The sequence below is a fragment of the Hyla sarda genome, chromosome 1, assembly GCF_029499605.1.
Source record: "Hyla sarda isolate aHylSar1 chromosome 1, aHylSar1.hap1, whole genome shotgun sequence".
Lineage (NCBI taxonomy): Eukaryota > Metazoa > Chordata > Amphibia > Anura > Hylidae > Hyla > Hyla sarda.
In genome coordinates this window covers 11,760,135-11,781,605 of record NC_079189.1, presented here as the reverse complement: position 1 = coordinate 11,781,605, position 21,471 = coordinate 11,760,135, and the positions used below count along the sequence as shown (strand labels likewise).

The 21,471-nt window shown below is 45.2% G+C and overlaps 1 protein-coding gene across 5 annotated transcripts in view; it reads right to left on the bottom strand.

The window, feature by feature from the left end:
* HSPA12B (heat shock protein family A (Hsp70) member 12B) overlaps window positions 1-18,217 on the bottom strand; it is a 78,682-nt gene extending 60,465 nt beyond the window's left edge. For 3 of the 5 annotated variants that reach the window (XM_056551774.1, XM_056551837.1, XM_056551795.1), the window contains exons 1-2: window positions 18,084-18,217; window positions 9,451-9,496 (exon numbers count right to left, since the gene is read on the bottom strand). In XM_056551774.1, coding sequence (XP_056407749.1) covers window positions 9,451-9,493 — 43 coding nt within the window. In that variant the 5' untranslated portion in view covers window positions 9,494-9,496; window positions 18,084-18,217. The remainder of the gene's footprint in view (window positions 1-9,450; window positions 9,497-18,083) is intronic. The other 2 variants (XM_056551832.1, XM_056551799.1) reach the window with 2 other exon arrangements.
* Between the last annotated feature and the right edge of the window lie 3,254 nt (window positions 18,218-21,471).

Genomic DNA, 21,471 nt, shown 5'->3' with positions numbered 1-21,471 from the left:
TGGTCAAGCTTAAGCTTTCAGGAAACACCGTTACCTATCCAGATCTTCTACCAGGGTCAGCCGAAGCTCTGTCACAGATGTGGTGACCCCACACATTTTAGTGCCAATTGCACTGTGCAAAAGTGCACTCTGTGTGGGGAAATAGGCCATCTCGCTGCATCTTGTGCGGAGATTAGGTGTCACCTGTTTGGTGACTTAGGTCACCCATTCAGTCGCTGCCCTCGTTCCTTTGTCAACGCGGTTGTTGCCCCGGTGGGGGTAAGCCATGAGGTGAACTCTGCTGGGGGGATGGCTGGCGGGGATGAAGGGGTGCAGAGGCCAGGGAAGAAAAGTAAGCAGAAGACGCCTGCCCAACTGAGGCGTCTCAAGAAGCGTCAAAGGGATAGGGAGATTCGGGAGTCACAGGAGCATCAGCCAGCTGAGGTGGCTTCTGATCCTGTCCCTGCGACCAGTGTTACTGCTGAGGCCCTGGGGGATAGTGAACTGGATGAGGAGACTGGAAGGATCCACAAAGAGGAGGATGCTGTCTCCTCGCTGTCCTCCCATGGTGAGAGCGTGGATGAGGACAGAGGGAGATGGGCAGAAACAAAGCGGGGTACTCGGAGGAATAAGAAAAAGGGAGATTTAAAATCTTCTCCCACCCGCCAGATGCCAAAGGAAGGTACAACTGACCCCCCTCTGATTGGTCTCTCCAACCGATTCCGAGGCCTCCGCGAAATTTCCTCTTCGGAGGAGGAGGCTCGGGGTGAGGTTCCGGATGTTGCGGTGGGGCCCACAGGGGACCCTGAGTCCTCTCTCCCTGGGGAACCTATGTCTTCAGGGGGGGGGACTGGCTCAGAGTCTGGGGACGAGGAAAATGTATATAAAGGGAAAATGGACACATCCATCTCACTAAAAAGGGGTAAACCATCATCTGATGAGGAGGGTGGTGTGGTGGATGGGAGGAAAAAGAAAGCTGTCTAACTCAATCACCCTCGATGGCGGCACCCTCTCCGTTGACTCTGGCATCCATTAACGTTGCCAGCATTAAGTCAGATACGGCTCGATTTGCGGCCTATGATTTTTTTGCCCATATTAATGCTGTTATTTTTGCAGGAGACCAGGCTAACAGATATGTCATCTATCTACAAGGCTAAAAGAGAGTGGAGGAATGGGCCCTCATACTGGTCTCTTGGGGCCGAGCCGTATAGCGGAGTGGCGGTCCTTTTTACGGCAGCGGTAGAATGCCGACAGGTTATCGAGTTAGAAATGGGGAGGTGCCTGATCTTAGATGTCCTCATGAGGGGACAAGAACTTCGCCTTATTAACATCTACGGCCCACAGTCTAAGTGGGACCGGAAGTGTCTCTTTATGAGGATCAAGCCCTATCTTTTTACAAGTCGGCAGGTGGTCTTTGGAGGGGACTTCAATGCTGTCACGAGGCCCCAAGATAGGGGAGGTTCCAGAGACAAGCTGACTAATGATAGCGTCGCCCTAAATAACATAGCGAGTGAGGCTCGCATGGTGGATGTCCACATCCGGCACACCCCAGGCCACGCAGGATTCACCTATTATAGGGGTAGTTGTAGGTCTAGGATAGATAGGTTTTATTTAAAGGAGGAGGCCGTCTCTTCAGCAGTGTCTGTTGTTGAGGTGGAGTTCTCCGATCACTGTTTAATTTTGTTTTCTCTGAATGTTACAGAGACCCCCCGGATGGGCAGAGGCTATTGGAAGCCGAATTCGTCTCTCTTGGAAGAAGCGGAGATAAGACAGTCCTTTGAGGATTTTCTTCAGAGCCAGGTACCATTGCTGGGCCTTTGTAGCAGTAAGTCAGAGTGGTGGGAGATCTTCAAAAAAAGGGTTGCGAGATTCTTCCGCCAGCTCTCAGGCCTCAGAAGCCTAAACAGGTACCGTTTGTACCAGGGCCTGAGGAAGAAACTTGAGCACCTTGTCTCGACTGGAGGTAGTCGTGATGATATCTCCGGAGTGAAATCCTTGCTGATGAGGTGTCAGTACGATAGGCATGCATCTTTGGTTTTTGAGAGGGATTACGGGAAGTACCGCTCGCCCGACCCTTACAGAAACTGCAAGATGTCAGTGAATAGTAAGGTAGTCTCAGGACTGATTGATAGTACGGGATCCTTGAAAAGGTCCAGATGAGGGATCTTGGAGGTCGTCAGATCCTTTTACTCGCACCTCTTGGGAAGAAAGGATCTAGATCGGGATAAGGTGTCAGCTTTCTTGGCTGAAACCATCCCTGAACTAGGAGTAGACCCCTCTCTTGACGTTTTGACAGAGATGATCCGGGAAGAGGAAGTCAGGATGGCTATTGATGGGCTTGCCCTCAAGAAGTCACCCGGTCCAGATGGCTTAACATCTGAGTTCTATAAGACCTTTAAGGACACTTTGGTTCCCCTGTTGACTGAGGTATTTAATGAGTGTCTATCCTCAGGCACTCTGCCAAAGTCAATGAGGAGGTCAGCGCTGATCATCCTGTCAAAGGGTAAAGACCCGTTCCACATTTAGAATTGGCGTCCTATAGCGCTTCTCAATGTGGACCGAAAGATTCTGGCAAAAGTGCTGTTTAACCGGCTGGTGGAGTTTGCACCCCGGCTCCTTTCGGGGGCTCAGCATTGCTCTGTTCCGGGCCGCAATACATTTAGTGCTGTGCTCAGTGTCCGAGAGGCTGTGGAACAGGGTAGGGCTGGCCACTGGAAGGGTTACTTGCTGTCCTTGGATCAGGCAAAAGCGTTTGATCGGGTTAACCATGAGTACCTCTGGTCTGTTCTTCTGAGATATGGCCTGCCGGGGGGGGGGGGGGGGGGGGTTTGTTGATTGGCTTAAGACCTTGTACACAGGGGCAGAGAGTTTCCCGCTTGTGAATGGTTGGATTGGCCGCTCTTTTGAGGTTGGGTCTGGTGTCCGTAAGGGTTGTCCTTTGAGCCCGTTGCTGTACGTGTTTGCAATTGATCCTTTCCTTAGGAGGATTGATTGTGGACCGTTGGCGGGGGTGAGAATGGACCTGGTGGTGCCGGGTTTGGCTCTGAGGGCGGTAGCGTATGCTGATGATGTCACCGTGTTTGTCACCTCACAAGAGGAAGGCCAATGGGTGATGTCAGAGGTGGACCGCTACTCGGAGGCATCCGGGTCCAAGATCAACCGGGATAAGTGCGAGAGTCTCTGGCTGGGAGGGGGAGATCCTAGTTTTGATCTCCCGGACGCCCTTCCAGAGCCCCAGGAATCTGCAAAGTTCTCGGCATCGAATTTGGCCAAGGGGATTACCCCAAACAAAACTGGGACAGCAGGCTTAAGATCGCCGCTCAGAAGGTGGATCAGTGGAAGGGTTGGTCTTTGACCCTCCGGGAAAGGGTTAACCTGATCAAAACATTCCTGCTCCCTTTACTGATATACCTGGGCAGTGTATGCATGTTGCCAGAACCTCTTTGGACCCAGGTCTACAGTGTGTTCTTCCAGAAGTTATGGGGGAACAGACTGAACCTAGTGAAGAGAGAGGTTACTTACCGTACAAGGAGACTAGGGGGGTTGTGTATGGTCAACCCCGTGGTATTCCTAGTGAATACCTTTCTTAAGACCAATATAGCAAACCTCTGGTCAGAGAGGGCTCCTCCGTGGGTATCCTCCTGTAGGGGATGGTTTTGGCCTTTCTTCCAGGAATGGGAGACAGGAGGGCAAGTGAAGGATCTTCGCACACCACACGGACATCTCCCGGCTTATGCTACCCCGGTTCTGAAGGTTATTCGTCGGTGGGGTCTGGGGATGTGGGAGATTAGGACTCTGTCAAGGAAATTCCTTAACAAGAGGGTCCTGTCTTCTCATTTCCAGAGGCCATTGGCGCTCAAGGACTGCCCAAGTCGGGATCTGGAGGTGGGTTTAGAGCTTTTGAATTCTATCAGGATCCCCTTGAAGTTTTGGGACTTGACTTGGCGCTGCTTCCATGGGAAACTGTGTGTGAGGGACAATCTGAAGTGCAGGAGCTCTGATGACCGGGGATGTCCCCGCGAAGAGTGTGGAGGCATGCTGGAAAGCATGGAGCATTTTCTGCTTCATTGTCCCTTTAACACAGAGGTTTACACCAGGGTGGGCGCTTCCATTGGTTGGCCTCGGCTGGCCAGTCTCTCCTATGCGGAATGGGCCTATGGGGCATTCAGAAACCTTGGAGGCTGGGACCGGTGCACTTTATTCCTAGTCAGCTCAGTGGTTAGGTACTACACGTGGAACGCACGGTGTTTAGTGTCGACGCAGCGTAAAATCCTCCATGTGGATGTGGTGGTTAGGAACATTCTCGGTGACCTGGTGAAGGTGCGTTCTCTGGAGTACGAGAGGCTGGGTGCTGGCAGGGCCTCTCGTCTGTGGAGGGGCTCTGCCTTTAAAGTGCCTTAGCCTGTTGTCTCCCCCTGGTGGTGGGCTGATGCTGGCACATTAGTATTTTTGTTTTGAGCAGTTGGTTTATGGTAATATAGGGCTTGCAGGCGCTGAACTTGAGCTTTAGGTGTTTGTTGTTTGGCTTATAGTGTTATATGTATTTGTTATTGTATTTATTGTTGTAGTCTATGTGTATACTTATGTATTGTATATATTATTAGTCTGTGTATATTTTATGTAATGTATATATTGTATATATTGTGTGATGCCACCTGGGGTTTGGGTTTAGTTTAGGTTGGGTGGTGGGTTAAAAAGGGGGGAGGGGGTTTGTATGGGACTTTTATATATACAGAAAATCCTGGACTGGTTCATGGACGTCTGGTAACATGTACTGGGGGCATGGGATGCGGGACCAGCTCAGGGCCAAAAAAAAATAAAAATAAATAAAAGTGGTGTTATTTTGTTTGTGTTGGTTTTTATTATTTTGTATATATTATTATTGTTGTTGTTGTTATTCTTTTTGGTATATTACTGGTATTGGGTTTTTGATATTGCAACTGGGCCAGGAAATTCACATTTAGTATTAGTGTATATAGTTTATTAGTATGGTATGGGTATTATGGGTATTATAGGAATATGTCTTTTGTAAATATTGTATATATTTGTTTGTGTGCAGGAATGAGTGTGGGGTGGACCGGTGTTGTATTTTATGCTATTGTGTTGGTTTCATGATCATATTGATATGTTCTGTCGGATATGATATGTTTATGTTTTGTAATTTTTTTTATTGTTATGTTTGAAATTTTAATAAAAGATCTACAGGATATAACTCAGGATCAGTACAGGATAAGTAATGTAATGTATGTACACAGTGACCTCAACAGCAGAATAGTGAGTACAGTACTGTAGTATGAGTTTCCAGTTGGCAGTTTTTGGATAGCTGCCACTGCAGTTTTTGAGCCAAAGTCAGAAGTGGATCCATAAGGGAGGAGAAGTACAAGTCCGACCTTTATATGTCCTATTCCTTTTGAATACACTTCTGGCTTTGGCTCAAAAACTGCAGTGGCAGATATCCAAAAACTGCCAACCGGAAACTCATACTCCAGTACTGTACTCACTATTCTGCTGGTGTAGTCACTGTGTACATACATTACATTACTTATCCTGTACTGATCCTGAGTTATATCCTGTATTATACTCCAGTACTGTACTCACTATTCTGCTGGTGAGGTCACTGTGTACATACATTACATTACTTATCCTGTACTGATCCGGAGTTATATCCTGTATTATACTCCAGTACTGTACTCACTATTCTGCTGGTGAGGTCACTGTGTACATACATTACATTACTTATCATGTACTGATCCGGAGTTATATCCTGTATTATACCCCAGAGCTGTACTCACTATTCTGCTGGTGAGATCACTGTATACATACATTACATTACTTATCCTGTACTGATCCTGAGTTATATCCTGTATTATACTCCAGAGCTGTACTCACTATTCTGCTGGTGAGGTCACTGTGTACATACATTACATTATTTATCCTGTACTGATCCTGAGTTATATCCTGTATTATACTCCAGAGCTGCACTCACTATTCTGCTGGTAAGGTCACTGTGTACATACATTACATTACTTATCCTGTACTGATCATGAGTTATATCCTGTATTATACTCCAGAGCTGTACTCACTATTCTGCTGGTAAGGTCACTGTGTACATACTTAGCCTAATACAGGATATAACTTGGGATGAGTATTATAAGTTAATGTTCTATGTGATGTACATTGGTGTATTGAATCCTATAAAATATGCAGAGTCCCATTCATTTTCTCTCTTTAACCCTCATCCCCCATCCATGTATGTTTGTTATGCAGGGACTTCTCATGGCCATTACACTATTCTTATCATAAAGGCTTTGTATATCCTGTCAGACTATGGAGGGTGCTAAGAGAGTTGCCCACCATGGAGAACCCTTCCCCCTCTCTGGACACGGTTCATTTTACTTGTTGAAAATAATTCCATACATCACTCTGGTCTATGGTGACAAATGGGATTTGTTATGTGGGTTTGTGTTGTCAGTCCATGGTCTATAGGAGAAATAACGGTGACATGTTCAATGCTTATAAAGTAAATGTCTAGACTGGGAACTGTTCTCGGGACCATATGGATCCAGGTCAATTACGACAGCTCAAAATAAACCGCTTATGACTTTTTGCGGAAAAATGTGAATAGTTGCATTTCATAAGAGTCTTAATTTTTTTGTGCGGTTTTCTGGTTGCTCATAATTTTCCGACAATACAAAGCAAACATGCGCAGCGTATTTCGATAACACATACCCTCCATAAGTTTATGGTTGTGGTAGATCTGCGCACTAAATGTACATTGAAACCTCTCTGAGCTTACTACCAAAATCTGTGCAAATAAATGGTCTTTTATGGGTGGTCCTCAAAAAGAAAAAAAAAGTATATAGAATGCTGGTTCACAAGGGGGCGCTGTTGTTTCCTTCCTATTTCTTAGCCTTTTTTTGTCCCAAGCATTGCAATATGTCCCCCAAGGCAAGGCTCTCCATCTCATTCTTAGTCCCCAGACTGCCTCACAATGTTATTCCTAGTTCCATTATGGCTCCCTATCCCATTCTTGGTTTCTAGCATGGCTCCCATCATGGTCCTTCATGTCATTCCTGGTCCCCAGTATGGCTCCTCATCATGGTCCTTCATGTCATTCCTGGTCCCCAGTATGGCTCCTCATCATGGTCCTTCATGTCATTCCTGGTCCCTAGTATGGCTTCCCATCATGGTCCTTCATGTCATTCCTGGTCCACAGTATGGCTCTCCATCATGGTCCTTCATGTCATTCCTGGTCTCCAGTATGGCTCCCCATCATGGTCCTTCATGTCATTCCTGGTCTCCAGTATGGCTCCCCATCATGGTCCTTCATGTAATTCCTGGTCTCCAGTATGGCTCCCCATCATGGTTTTTCATGTCATTCCTGATCCCCAGTATGGCTCCCCATCATGGTCCTTCATGTCATTCCTGGTCCCTAGTATCGCTTCCCATCATGGTCCTTCATGTCATTCCTGGTCCCCAGTATGGCTCCCCATCATGGTCCTTCATGTCATTCCTGGTCCCTAGTATGGCTTCCCATCATGGTCCTTCATGTCATTCCTGGTCCCTAGTATCGCTTCCCATCATGGTCCTTCATGTCATTCCTGGTCCCCAGTATGGCTCCCCATCATGGTCCTTCATGTCATTCCTGGTCCCCAGTATGGCTCCCCATCATGGTCCTTCATGTCATTAATGGTCCCTAGTATGGCTCCCCATCATGGTCTTTCATGTCATTCCTGGTCCTCAGTATGGCTCCCCATCATGGGTTTTCTAGTCATTCCTGGTCCCCAGTGTGGATCCCCATCATGGTTCCTCATGTCATTCCTGGTCCCCAGTGTGAATCCCCATCATGGTTCCTCATGTCATTCCTTGTCCCCACCATGGCTCCCTATCCCATTCTTGGTTTCCAGTATGGCTCCCCATCATGGTTCCTCATGTCATTCCTGGTCCCCAGTATGGCTCCTCATCATGGTCCTTCATGTCATTCCTGGTCCCTAGCATGGCTTCCCATCATGGTCCTTCATGTCATTGCTGGTACCCAGTATGGCTCCCCATCATGGGTTTTCTTGTCATTCCTGGTCCCCAGTATGGATCCCCATCATGGTTCCTCATGTCATTCCTTGTCCCCACAATGGCTCCCTATCCCATTCTTGGTTTCCAGTATGGCTCCCCATCATGGCTCCTCATGTCATTCCTTGTTCCCATCATGGCTCCCATCTCAATCCAGGTTCCCACCTTGGTTCTTCTTAAAGGGGTGTCTTCCTCAGGATGTTTTACTTCATATGGTTATGGTAGAATTGTGCATAATATGTGATTATAGTAGAATTATGCATCATTTATATGGTTTATGGTATTATTGTGCACTATATCCACTATATATTTTCTTTGGACTTTGCAGCCGGTCCATAATAATTTGCAAAACACTTACAGGTTTGTTAACAGGACTAAGTCATAATGGAAATCTTTGTGCAAAAAAGGTTTTACTTCATTGACAAGAAGCAGAGCTCTTTGCAGAACTTTTCATATACAATGACTATGTTTCATGTGTACAGGATGATGATTTTGCCAAGTCCTCCAATGAAGTCATCTTGTTGTGACCCCCGGAGGCTCCGGGCTCCTTGCCTCCGACCCTCAGTACATGGAAGTTGGGCGTTGTCATTATATTTCTATTCTGTGCAAACATCCTCTGAGAAAGGAGGAGAAGGAAATACCTCTCTATAGGTTTCCTCTTATCAGTGGCTGCTATCTCAGCTCTCCCCGGCTCCCATCTTTGTATATGGCCTCCAGAGTAAACATCCCCCCTCCCTGATGCCTGGTTCTGGCCACTTCCATGGGTGCCGGGTGAGATCTTCCATCTGGTACCATGAATTATGGGATGTCTGAAATAATGGGACGCGGTACAGATGTAAACGCCTTGATACAATGTCATTGTCTGAATGTTTCCTCTTGGACAGAAAGGTGGTGACCCCCCGACTGAGGAGTCGTCTCTGAATCCTAGAATTATGTCACCACCGAGAACCCAGGGGTCATGGTGATAGACCGACAATCCGCGTGTCCCCGGCAATTTAGTCTTTGGACACTTGTAGTCTACATGACAACCACTATGACCACTATTACATCTAGCTCACGGGTTGTCATCTAGATCACAGGTCCCCAAACTCGTCCTCAAGGCCCACGAACAGTCCCAAATTTTAATTCTCTATTTTAATGGAGTTACCAAAAATATCTGGAAAGTTGGTGGACCTAGAGGACTTGGTGGGGATCACTGACCTAGATCTCCATGACCTCCACTGACCTACATCTTCATCTCCATGAGGAACAGGTATGTATTAAAGTCAATGTTCTACAGGATATGGGGGTGTGGCCTATCAGCAAGGGCGGGGCTTAGGTAAGCAGGGGTGGGGCCTAACATCCATACCAATATTTACTTAATTCATTACAGAGTAAATGAATAATAATGAAAGCTCTTCCTACCTATCTGCAGTGATCCCATCCTGCTGTCCAGCAACGTTGTCATGTCCTGGAAATATAGAAACAAATTATTATTCTCGAGCCCTCAGAATTTAGGGGGGTGCAGATAATATAGTAGATGTGACCTGCAGTCCTATGTAACACCACAGATACAGTAGATGTTACCTATATAGAGATCTTATATCTTGAGCTCCTGTGGAATTAGTTACTTTTGTAAATAAAGGGAATTAATATAGGACAGAATTTCCCAGTAGAAAACAAAATTCTCTTCTTCTCCTATAATTATCTCCTTAAGGAGCTGAACAATGTGCGGGGCAGCGCCCCCTCCAGCAGTGTGGAAGGAAGGGGCGTAGGATGTGAGCGCAGCTAAGAGGAAGTCTGACCGGTGTGATGTGTGAGTCACTAGGTGGTCCGCACAGGTCCTAGAATGACAGGGGGGACACTGGGGGGAATTTATCATTAGTGGTAGAAGCTTTTTCTTTTTTATATGTAGCGCAAATTTATGCGCAGTAAGTTATTTTGCGTCTTTTTTGTTCGTCTTTTTTGATAGAGCAGAAAGCAAGTAGTCTATTTTTTGTGTATTGTAGAAAGCATTTTGCAGTGGATACTAATTTATCATGTGCGTTTATATATTTTTTGTGTAAATACGTTTTTTTTTAATGCAAAAATACATCATAAAAAAGGACACGTAGGGAAATGTTCTACCGAGAAAGCCGGGGGATGCAGGAGCCGTCCCTCAACACTGCTAAACTACAACTACTCCCATTATGGACATAGTCTGTTCCATGATGGGAGTAGTTGTAGTACCGCAGCGCTGAGGGACGGAACTTGCACATCCCCCAGCTGTGGGACTATTTTGGGACAGTTAGGACTACTACTCCCATCATGGACAGACTCTGCCCATGATGGGAGTTATAGTCCAGGGGCTGAGGGGCAGATCGCACCTGGTCATTCTCCAGAGACTTGCTGCGATCCGCATATATTAAGTTAACATGCTGGCAGCACATGCGGCTCCACTGCGTCACTCTGGAGAATGACCTGCTGCGATTTGCCCTTCAGCCCCTGGACTATAACTCCCATCATGGACAGAGTCTGTCCATGATGGGAGTAGTAGTCCTAATTGTTCCAAAAAAGTCCTGCCGCCGGGGGATGTGCAAGTGCTATCCCTCAGCAGGTACTACAACTACTCTTGCAAATCCCCCGGCTGCTGGACTCTTTTGGGACAATTAGGACTACTACTCCCATCACGGACAGACTCTGTCCATGATGGGAGTTATAGTCCAGGGGCTGAAGGGCAAATCGCAGCAGATCATTCTCCAGAGTGACGCAGTGGAGCCGCATGTGCTGCCAGCATGTTAACCTAATATATGCGGATCGCAGCGGGTCTCTAGAGAATGACCAGGTGCGATCTGCACCTCAGCCCCTGGACTATAACTCCCATCATGGGCAGAGTCTGTCCATGATGGGAGTAGTAGTATTAACTGTCCCAAAATAGTCCCGCAGCTGGGGGATGTGCAAGTTCCGTCCCTCAGCGCTGCGGTACTGCAATTACTCCCATCATGGGACAGACAGGAGCTCTGATTGGTGAATAGCTTTTCACCAATCAAAGCTCCCGACTCCGGGCCGCGAGGATTATGAATTGTGAGAGCTGTGTACAGGAGCCGGTGGGGAGCGCAGTGGAGCCGCATGTGCCACCGGTTTGTTAATTTGATAAGTGCAGATTGCAGCGAGTCTCTGGAGAATGACCTGCTGCGATTTGCCCCTCAGCCTGTACTATAACTCACATCATGGACAGAATCTGTCCCATGATGGGAGTAGTTGTAGTACCACAGCGCTGAGGCATGCCACTTGCACATCCCCCGGCTGTGGGACTTTTAGGACTACTACTCCCATCATGGACAGACTCCGTACATGATGGGAGTTATAGTCCAGGGGCTGAGGTGCAGATAGGAGCAGGTCATTCTCCAGAGACCCGCTGTGATCCGCATTTGTTAAATTAACAAGTCGGCAGCACATGCGGCTCCACTGAGCTATTCACTAATCAGGGCTCCCGTCTCCCGGCGGCGGGGATTAGGAATTATGACAGCGTATACAGTATTCCCGGCCTGGAGCTGGCTTGTTAACTTAATAAATGCGGATCGCAGCGGGTCTCTGGAGAATGACTTGCTGCCATCTGTACCTCAGCCCCTGGACTATAACTCCCATCATGGACGGAGTCTGTCCATGATGGGAGTAGTAGTCCTAACTGTCCAAAAAGAGTCCCGCAGCCAGGGGATGTGCAAGTACCATCCCTCAGTGCTGCAGTACTGCAACTACTCCCATCATGGGACAGACTCTGTCAAATGATGGGAGTAGTAGTCCAAGGTCAGAGGGACAGATCAAAAGGGGGTCTCACTCCTGAGACCCCCTGTGACCTTTACTGCTTTGCCCCCTAGTGATGACATCATTAGGGGCGGAGCTACACAGTCCAGGCCTGACTATGCTTTTTGCATAATGGGAACAGAGCCTTTCTGGCAGTGTGTTCCCAAACAGGGAGACTCCAGCTGTTGCTTAACTACAGCCCCCTCATGATGGGAATTGTAGTTTAGCAACAATTGGAGGCTTCCTGTTTACGAACAGGGGAGAGCGCAAAAAATGTACTAACCCATATTTCTTGTTTTTCTTTTCTTCTCATTTCAGATACGTGAATGCAGAGGACTACGTCATATTTGGTGGACTGCGACGATGAACAGCGGTTTTTAAATTTTAATAAAAGGATTAACGAGGGCTGTGGGGGAGTGTTTTTTAAATAAATTTTTTTTTTCAATGTGTCATGTTTTTTATAATTGAATTTTCAGGCTTAGTAGTGGAAACCGTCTTGTACACAGAATCCACTACTAAGCAGGGGCTTAGCGATAGCCCCAAGATTAGCTAGCGCTAACCCCCATTTATTACAATTATTACACCGGTACTCACCGCCACAGGGGTGCCGGGAAGAGCGGGTACCAACAGGCATGGAGCGTAAAAAATGGCGCTCCTGGGCCTAGGCGGTAACAGGCTGGCGTTATTTAGGTTGGGGAGGGCCAATAACTATGGTCCTCGCCCACCCTGATAACGTCAGGCGGTTGCTGCTTGGTTGGTATCTGGCTAAAACTGAAAATAAATAAATAAAAAAACGTGTGTGGTTCCCCCTATTTTCAGTATCAGCCAGATATCAGCTAAGCAGCAACAGCCTGACGTTACCAGGGTGGGCGAGGACCATTGTTACTGGCCCTCCCCAGCTTCCACTACTGAGCCTGAAAATTAAATTCTAAAAAACATGACACATTGATGATAGCAACCCGAACCTGCCATGTATGACGCCAGCACTGCTCCGATGCTCGTGGTCATAAACAGGACGTAAATGTACTTCCTGGTGCGCGAAGTACCGCCAAACCAGGAGGCACGTTTACGTCCGTGGTCGTTAAGGGGTTAAAAAAAGCACTCCTCCACAGCCCTCGTTAACCCTTTTACTGACATTTAAAAAAAACGCTAGCAATCGTAGCAATCCACCAAATGTGACATAGCCCACCGCATTCACGTATCTGAAATGAGAAGAAAAAAAAAAAAACTTTTTTAAAAAGGTTAGTACATTTGTGGCGCTCTCCCCTTGGGTGTTCCTAAACAGGGAGCCTCCAATTGTTGATGTCTGCCTACTGTATCCTGTATATACAGTCATCTATAGACGTGTGTGTATACAGGATAGCGCACAAAGACTTAACCCACGCTGCTGCTGAGCAGTTCTGGGTTAACACTTTCCTTGCTGGGCTCCTGCATAATATTCATGGGTGCACTATGCACCCCTGTATACTATACAGCCGGCGGAGGTAAGTAGTGATGCTCTACACCCTGTATATGTATATACTATACATCACTCTTTACACTCTGTGGGCCGGGCGCTCTCCATCTGACCCCTGGAGTGGTACCTGAAGGAAAAAATTGCCACAGGGTACAAAAATGACTGTTTCCACACACCGGCAAAAAGGCAAGAAAAAAACTGACAAAACGCAGGAAAAAGTTGTGACCGTTTTTCTGGCGTTTTTACTGGTGAACAAAAAAACCTCAATGGAATCCGAGCCTCAAAGCAATAAAACAAAATCCCTGTGTCCCCTTTTCCTGTGAGGTGCAGCTCAGGTTACAAATAGAACTGGGTGGAGATTTAGAATTTTACACAAAATTTTGGGGAATTTGGTACAGTTGCACCAAATTTAGACCAACCAAAATGATCTACAAAAAACTTCTTCCTACACCAACATTGATACATTTCCCCTGGATGCGGAGAGGGGCTCTTACATCACAGAGTCGTGCAGTCCCATGTAAACAAAATGTAAAAATAATAACACTTCACCTACATTCTACATACTTAAGATTTTAAGATTTTCTCCTTTTTTTTAAAGATTTCTACTTGCTGTCAGTAAGTTTTAACATATTCTATAGCAGTGGTCTTGAACCTGCGGGCCTCCAGATGTTGCAAAACTACAACTCCCAGCATGCCCGGACAGCCGTTGGCTGTCCGGGCATGCTGAGAGTTGTAGTTTTGCAACATCTGGAGGTCCGCAGGTTGAAGACCACTGTTCTATAGGAAGAAGCCGAAAACACTTGTTTAGTCCTAACTCATTTCAGAGCTGAGGGTTTGTTACAATTGTATCCAAATGTAGACGTCCCTCTCTGTGAGCTGGGTTCAGACTGCTACATTTTACCTGCCTTGATACATTAAAGAGATTAATACGTTAGAATATTAAATCATAATAATATGTTAAACTACTCGAGGAATTTTTTTTAGTCTGGATGCAACTGTAACAAACCCTCTGCTTTGTATCAGAGGTGGCCCAGTCCTTCCCTGTAGCTCAGAGGGCAATATATATATATATATATATATATATATATATATATATATATATATATATGATAATGTTGTTACACTGAGACTATACCTGAGAAGCTCACAATACTGCATAAATTACACAGACAGTCAGGGTATATAACAAATACACAGCCCAGCTGCTGCAGAAGCTCTTTGTAAGGATGAGCATCATTTAACTCAAAAAAAGCTTCTTCTCTAAGGGTATCATGTAGCAGCTGATGTGTGGACTAGAAGCACCATGGGTGTGCCACAGTAACAAGAAAAACAAGGCCACACCTCTAGATCACCAGGGACATTATCAGCCACACTGCACACCTCTACATCACCAGGGACATTATCAGCCACACTGCTCACCTCTACATCACCAGGACATTATCAGCCACACTGCACACCTCTAGACCACAAGAACAATATCAGCCACACCGCACACCTCTACATCACCAGGACATTATCAGCTACACTGCACACCTCTACATCACCAGGACATTATCAGCTACACTGCACACCTCTATATCACCAGGGACATTATCAGCCACACTGCACACCTCTAGATCACCAGGGACATTATCATCCACACTGCTCACCTCTAGATCACCAGGGACATTATCAGCCACACTGCACACCTCTACATCACCAGGGACATTATCAGCCACACTGCACACCTCTACATCACCAGGGACATTATCAGCCACACTGCACACCTCTACATCACCAGGGACATTATTAGCCACACTGCACACCTCTAGATCACCAGGACATTATCAGCCACACTGCACACCTCTACATCACCAGGGACATTATCAGCCACACTGCTCACCTCTAGATCACCAGGACATTATCAGCCACACTGCACACCTCTACATCACCAGGGACATTATCAGCCACACTGCACACCTCCGCATCACCAGGGACATTATCAGCCACATGGCAAACCTTTACTTTACTAGGACATTATCATCCACACTGCACACCTCTACATCACCAGGACATTATCATCCACACTGCTCACTTCCGCATCACCAGGGACATTATCAGCCACATGGCAAACCTTTACTTTACTAGGACATTATCAGCCACACTGCACACCTCTACATCACCAGGACATTATCAGCCACACTGCACACCTCCGCATCACCAGGGACATTATCAGCCACATGGCAAACCTTTACTTTACTAGGATATTATCAGCCACACTGCACACCTCTACATCACTAGGACATTATCAGCCACACTGCACACCTCTACATTACCAGGACATTATTAGCCCCACTGCACACCTCTACATCACCAGGACATTATTAGCCACACTGCACACCTCTACATTACCAGGACATTATTAGCCACACTGCACACCTCTACATCACTAGGACATTATCAGCCACACTGCACACCTCTACATCACCAGGACATTATCAGCCACACTACACACCTCCACATCACCAGGACATTATCAGCCACACTGCACACCTCTACATCACCAGGACATTATCAGCCACACTGCACACCTCTACATTACCAGGACATAATCATCCACACTGCACACCTCTACATCACCAGGACATAATCATCCATACTGCACACCTCTACATCACCAGGACATTATCAGCCACACTGCACACCTCTAGATCACCAGGGACATTATCATCCACACTGCAGTGCACACCTCTAGATCACCAGGGACATTATCATCCACACTGCACACCTCTAGACCACCAGGACATTATCAGCCACACTACATACCTCTACATCACCAGAACATTATCATCCACACTACACACCTCTACATCACCAGGGACATTATCAGCCACATGGCAAACCTTTACTTTACTAGGACATTATCAGCCACACAGCACACCTCTACATCACCAGGACATTATTAGCCACACTGCACACCTCTATATCACCAGGACATTATCAGCCACACTGCACACCTCTACATCACCAGGACATTATCAGCCACACTGCACACCTCTACATCACCAGGACATTATCAGCCACACTACACACCTCCACATCACCAGGACATTATCAGCCACACTGCTCCCCTCTACATCACCAGGACATTATCATCCATACTGCACACCTCTACATCACCAGGGACATTATCATCCATACTGCACACCTCTACATCACCAGGACATTATCAGCCACACTGCACACCTCTACATCACCAGGACATAATCATCCACACTGCACACCTCTATATCATCGGGGACATTATCATCCACACTGCTCACCTCTAGATCACCAGGGACATTATCATCCACACTACACACCTCTACATCAGCAGGACATTATCTGTTATAGATTAAACTGGTGTCAGAAAGTTAAACAGATTTGTAAATTCCTTCTGTTAAAAAATCTTAATCCTTCCAGTACTTATTAGCTGCTGAATACTCCAGAGGAAATTCTTTTCTTTTTGGAACACAGTGCTCTCTGCTGACATCACGAGCACAGTGCTCTCTGCTGACATCTCTGTCCATTTTAGGAACTGTCCAGAGCAGCATATGTTTGCTATGGGGATTTTTTCCTACTCTGGACGGTTCTTAAAATGGCCAGAGATGTCAGCAGAGAGCACTGTGCTCGTGATGTCAGCAAAGAGCTCTGTGTTCCAAAAAATAAAAGAATTTCCTCTGTAGTATTCAGCAGCTAATAAGTACTGGAAGGATTAAGATTTTTTTTTTTTAATAGGAGTAATTTACAAATCTGTTTAAGTTTCTGGCACCAGTTGATTTTTAAAAAAAATAACGTTTTCCACCGGAGTACCCCTTTAAGCAATGTGACCCAGGATTGAAGTTACACCTCTCCCTTGTCCTGTACACGGCGCAGCGAATAATAAACCGCGGTCGGATTGGAATTATTACGGGCTCCGAGTATAATTTAAATATGGAGAAAAATAATCCCGTAATAACTTGTTAATTAAATCACAATCACATGATATCTTTGTGTAAAAGTTACTGCTTAGTCCAGTGTTTCCCAACCAGCGTGCCTCCAGCTGTTACAAAACTACAACTCCCAGCATGCCCGGACAGCCGAAGGCTGTCCGGGCATGCTGGGAGTTGTAGTTTTGCAACAGCTGGAGGCACTCTTGGTTGGGAAACACTGGCTTAGGGTCCTTTCACACCATGATTTTGCTGTACGGTTTCGGAATACGGTTTCGACCCCAAAACCGCATTCAACCGTACAGCGAACCGTGTGCATTGCGTTAACATTATAAACCGTATACCCAATTATATATATACGGTTACATACGTTTTGCCTGTTATGCGTATTTTTATTTTTTATTTTTATTTTTTTCTTACTCCAAACCGTGGTCGACCACGTTTTTTTTTTTTTTTTTTTTTTGTCAGGGTCCAAAACGGTATAGTAACCGTACAACGTTTTTTTTTTTTTTAACATAGCAGTCTATGAGGAGAACCGTACATGCCTACGGTCCAGTACAGTTTTTTAGACTTTTGTACATGCGCAGATTTCAAAATGAAATGTCAAAATTAAATTTCAACAGAACAACCATAACTTTATTTAAAAAAAATTAATAAATAATAAAAAAAAAAAAAAAAAAAAACATTTTATGGAATAAAAACTTATGTAACCGTATACGGTTGACTTTTTAAGCATACGGTTGTATACGTTTTCGGGTAATCCGGTTTCGTACATAAAACCGTATTCCGAAACCGTCGAGCGAAATGGTGGTGTGAACGCAGCCGTAGTCAGTCGGTTATGTCTATAATGAGCCAAGATTAGGACACAGTACCTTGTTGTGCAGCGGGGTCCAGTGGACGGTCGCGGCTCAGTTTTTCGCTGTCGTTGCGATTTCTCTAGGTCCCAGGATCCAGTTTATTGGCTGCAGGGGAGAAAGTTTTCTTTCTTCTCAAAAGCGAAGTTCATTCTCTGTTTTCCTTGTTTCCTCTGGGCAGTCACTCCCAGATGCAGGAGGAGGAGGAGGCTGGACCAAGCATCCCCAGGGAGGGAACATTAGACGCCGCGCACTCAGCTCTGCTACAACTCTGCCACAACTCTGCCCCCGTAGCACTGACACTTTATTATTCTTTTATTTTATACCGAAAATCTAGAAAGATGTGGCAGTGGCGAGTTTGTCGTGACGCTGTATTAAACTACAATACTTGGGCCTTGTGCAGTAAGGTAGTAGTTTTCTGCAGTCCTGTGTAAAACCACAGATCTCACACATTGAGAATGTTGTAAAGTTACCTGCAGTCCTATGTAACACCATGGATAACACAGTGATAACTCGCTTGGTACAGATAATGTAGTAGATGTTACCTGCAGTCCTATGTAACATCATAGAAAACACAGTGATAACTCACTTGGTACAGATAATGTAGTAGATGTGACCTGCAGTCCTATGTAACACCAGAGATAACACAGTGATAACTCTCTGAGTACAGATAATGTATAGATGTGACCTGCAGTCCTATGTAACACCACAGATAACACAGTGATAACTCTCTGAGTACAGATAATGTAGTAGATGTGACCTGCAGTCCTATGTAACACCACAGATAACACAGTGATAACTCTCTGAGTACAGATAATGTAGTAGATGTTACCTGCAGTCCTATGTAACCACCACAGATAACAGTGATAACTCTCTGAGTACAGATAATGTATAGATGTGACCTGCAGTCCTATGTAACACCACAGATAACAGTGATAACTCACTTGGTACAGATAATGTATAGATGTGACCTGCAGTCCTATGTAACACCACAGATAACACAGTGATAACTCTCTGAGTACAGATAATGTATAGATGTGACCTGCAGTCCTATGTAACACCAGAGATAACACAGTGATAACTCTCTGAGTACAGATAATGTATAGATGTGACCTGCAGTCCTATGTAACACCACAGATAACAGTGATAACTCTCTGAGTACAGATAATGTAGTAGATGTGACCTGCAGTCCTATGTAACACCACAGATAACACAGTGATAACTCTCTGAGTACAGATAATGTAGTAGATGTTACCTGCAGTCCTATGTAACCACCACAGATAACAGTGATAACTCTCTGAGTACAGATAATGTAGTAGATGTGACCTGCAGTCCTATGTAACACCACAGATAACAGTGATAACTCTCTGAGTACAGATAATGTAGTAGATGTGACCTGCAGTCCTATGTAACACCACAGATAACAGTGATAACTCTCTGAGTACAGATAATGTATAGATGTGACCTGCAGTCCTATGTAACACCACAGATAACACAGTGATAACTCTCTGAGTACAGATAATATATAGATGTGACCTGCAGTCCTATGTAACACCACAGATAACACAGTGATAACTCTCTGAGTACAGATAATGTATAGATGTGACCTGCAGTCCTATGTAACACCACAGATAACAGTGATAACTCTCTGAGTACAGATAATGTAGTAGATGTGACCTGCAGTCCTATGTAACACCACAGATAACAGTGATAACTCTCTGAGTATAGATAATGTATAGATGTGACCTGCAGTCCTATGTAACACCACAGATAACAGTGATAACTCTCTGAGTACAGATAATGTATAGATGTGACCTGCAGTCCTATGTAACACCACAGATAACACAGTGATAACTCTCTGAGTATAGATAATGTATAGATGTGACCTGCAGTCCTATGTAACACCACAGATAACACAGTGATAACTCTCTGAGTACAGATAATGTATAGATGTGACCTGCAGTCCTATGTAACACTACAGATAACACAGTGATAACTCTCTGAGTACAGATAATGTAGTAGATGTGACCTGCAGTCCTATGTAACACCATAGATAACACAGTGATAACTCTCTGAGTACAGATAATGTATAGATGTTACCTGCAGTCCTATGTAACACCACAGATAACAGTGATAACTCTCTGAGTACAGATAATGTATAGATGTTACCTGCAGTCCTATGTAACACCACAGATAACACAGTGATAACTCTCTGAGTACAGATAATGTAGTAGATGTGACCTGCAGTCCTATGTAACACCACAGATAACACAGTGATAACTCTCTGAGTACAGATAATGTATAGATGTGACCTGCAGTCCTATGTAACACCACAAATAACAGTGATAACTCTCTGAGTACAGATAATGTAGTAGATGTGACCTGCAGTCCTATGTAACACCACAGATAACACAGTGATAACTCTCTGAGTACAGATAATGTAGTAGATGTGACCTGCAGTCCTATGTAACACCACAGATAACACAGTGATAACTCTCTGAGTACAGCTAATGTAGTAGACGTGACCTGCAGTCCTATGTAACACCACAGATAACACAGTGATCACTCTCTGAGTACAGATAATGTAGTTGATGTTACCTGCAGTCCTATGTAACACCACAGATAACAGTGATAACTCTCTGAGTACAGATAATGTAGTAGATGTGACCTGCAGTCCTATGTAACACCACAGATAACAGTGATAACTCTCTGAGTACAGATAATGTAGTAGATGTGACCTGCAGTCCTATGTAACACCACAGATAACACAGTGATAACTTCTGAGTACAGATAATGTAGTAGGTGTTACTTGCAGTCCTATGTAACACCACAGATAACACACAGTGATAACTCTCTGAGTACAGATAAAGTAGTAGGTGTTACTTGCAGTCCTATGTAACACCACAGATAAGACACGGTGATAACTCACTTGGTACAGATAATGTAGTAGGTGTTATTTGCAGTCCTATGTAACACCACAGATAACACACAGTGATAACTCTGAGTACAGATAATGTAGTAGGTGTTACTTGCAGTCCCATGTAACCCCAGAGATGATGACATCACGGTTCTCCTGGATCTATATATAACCTGTCATCACTACTTCCCGCAGCTGCTTCCTCTCTTCTCATCTCCCTCTTCCTCCTCTGTTCTGCAGTCTCCACCAGATTCCACCAATCTCCTGCAGGAATAAAGACTTTGGACACCTTTTGAAATTTGTAAAAATGAAATGTTTTATATCTGTTAGTGATTGCATTGCATTTTTTTCCTCAAGAAATTGTGATGTTTTTCATCCTACAAACCTCTATGGGTAAAAAAAAAAAAAAAAAAAAAAACTGAAAAAACACTACATCCCCCCACCCCCACCCACCACAATTTTTCATTTGGAAAGAATCACAATTCATGT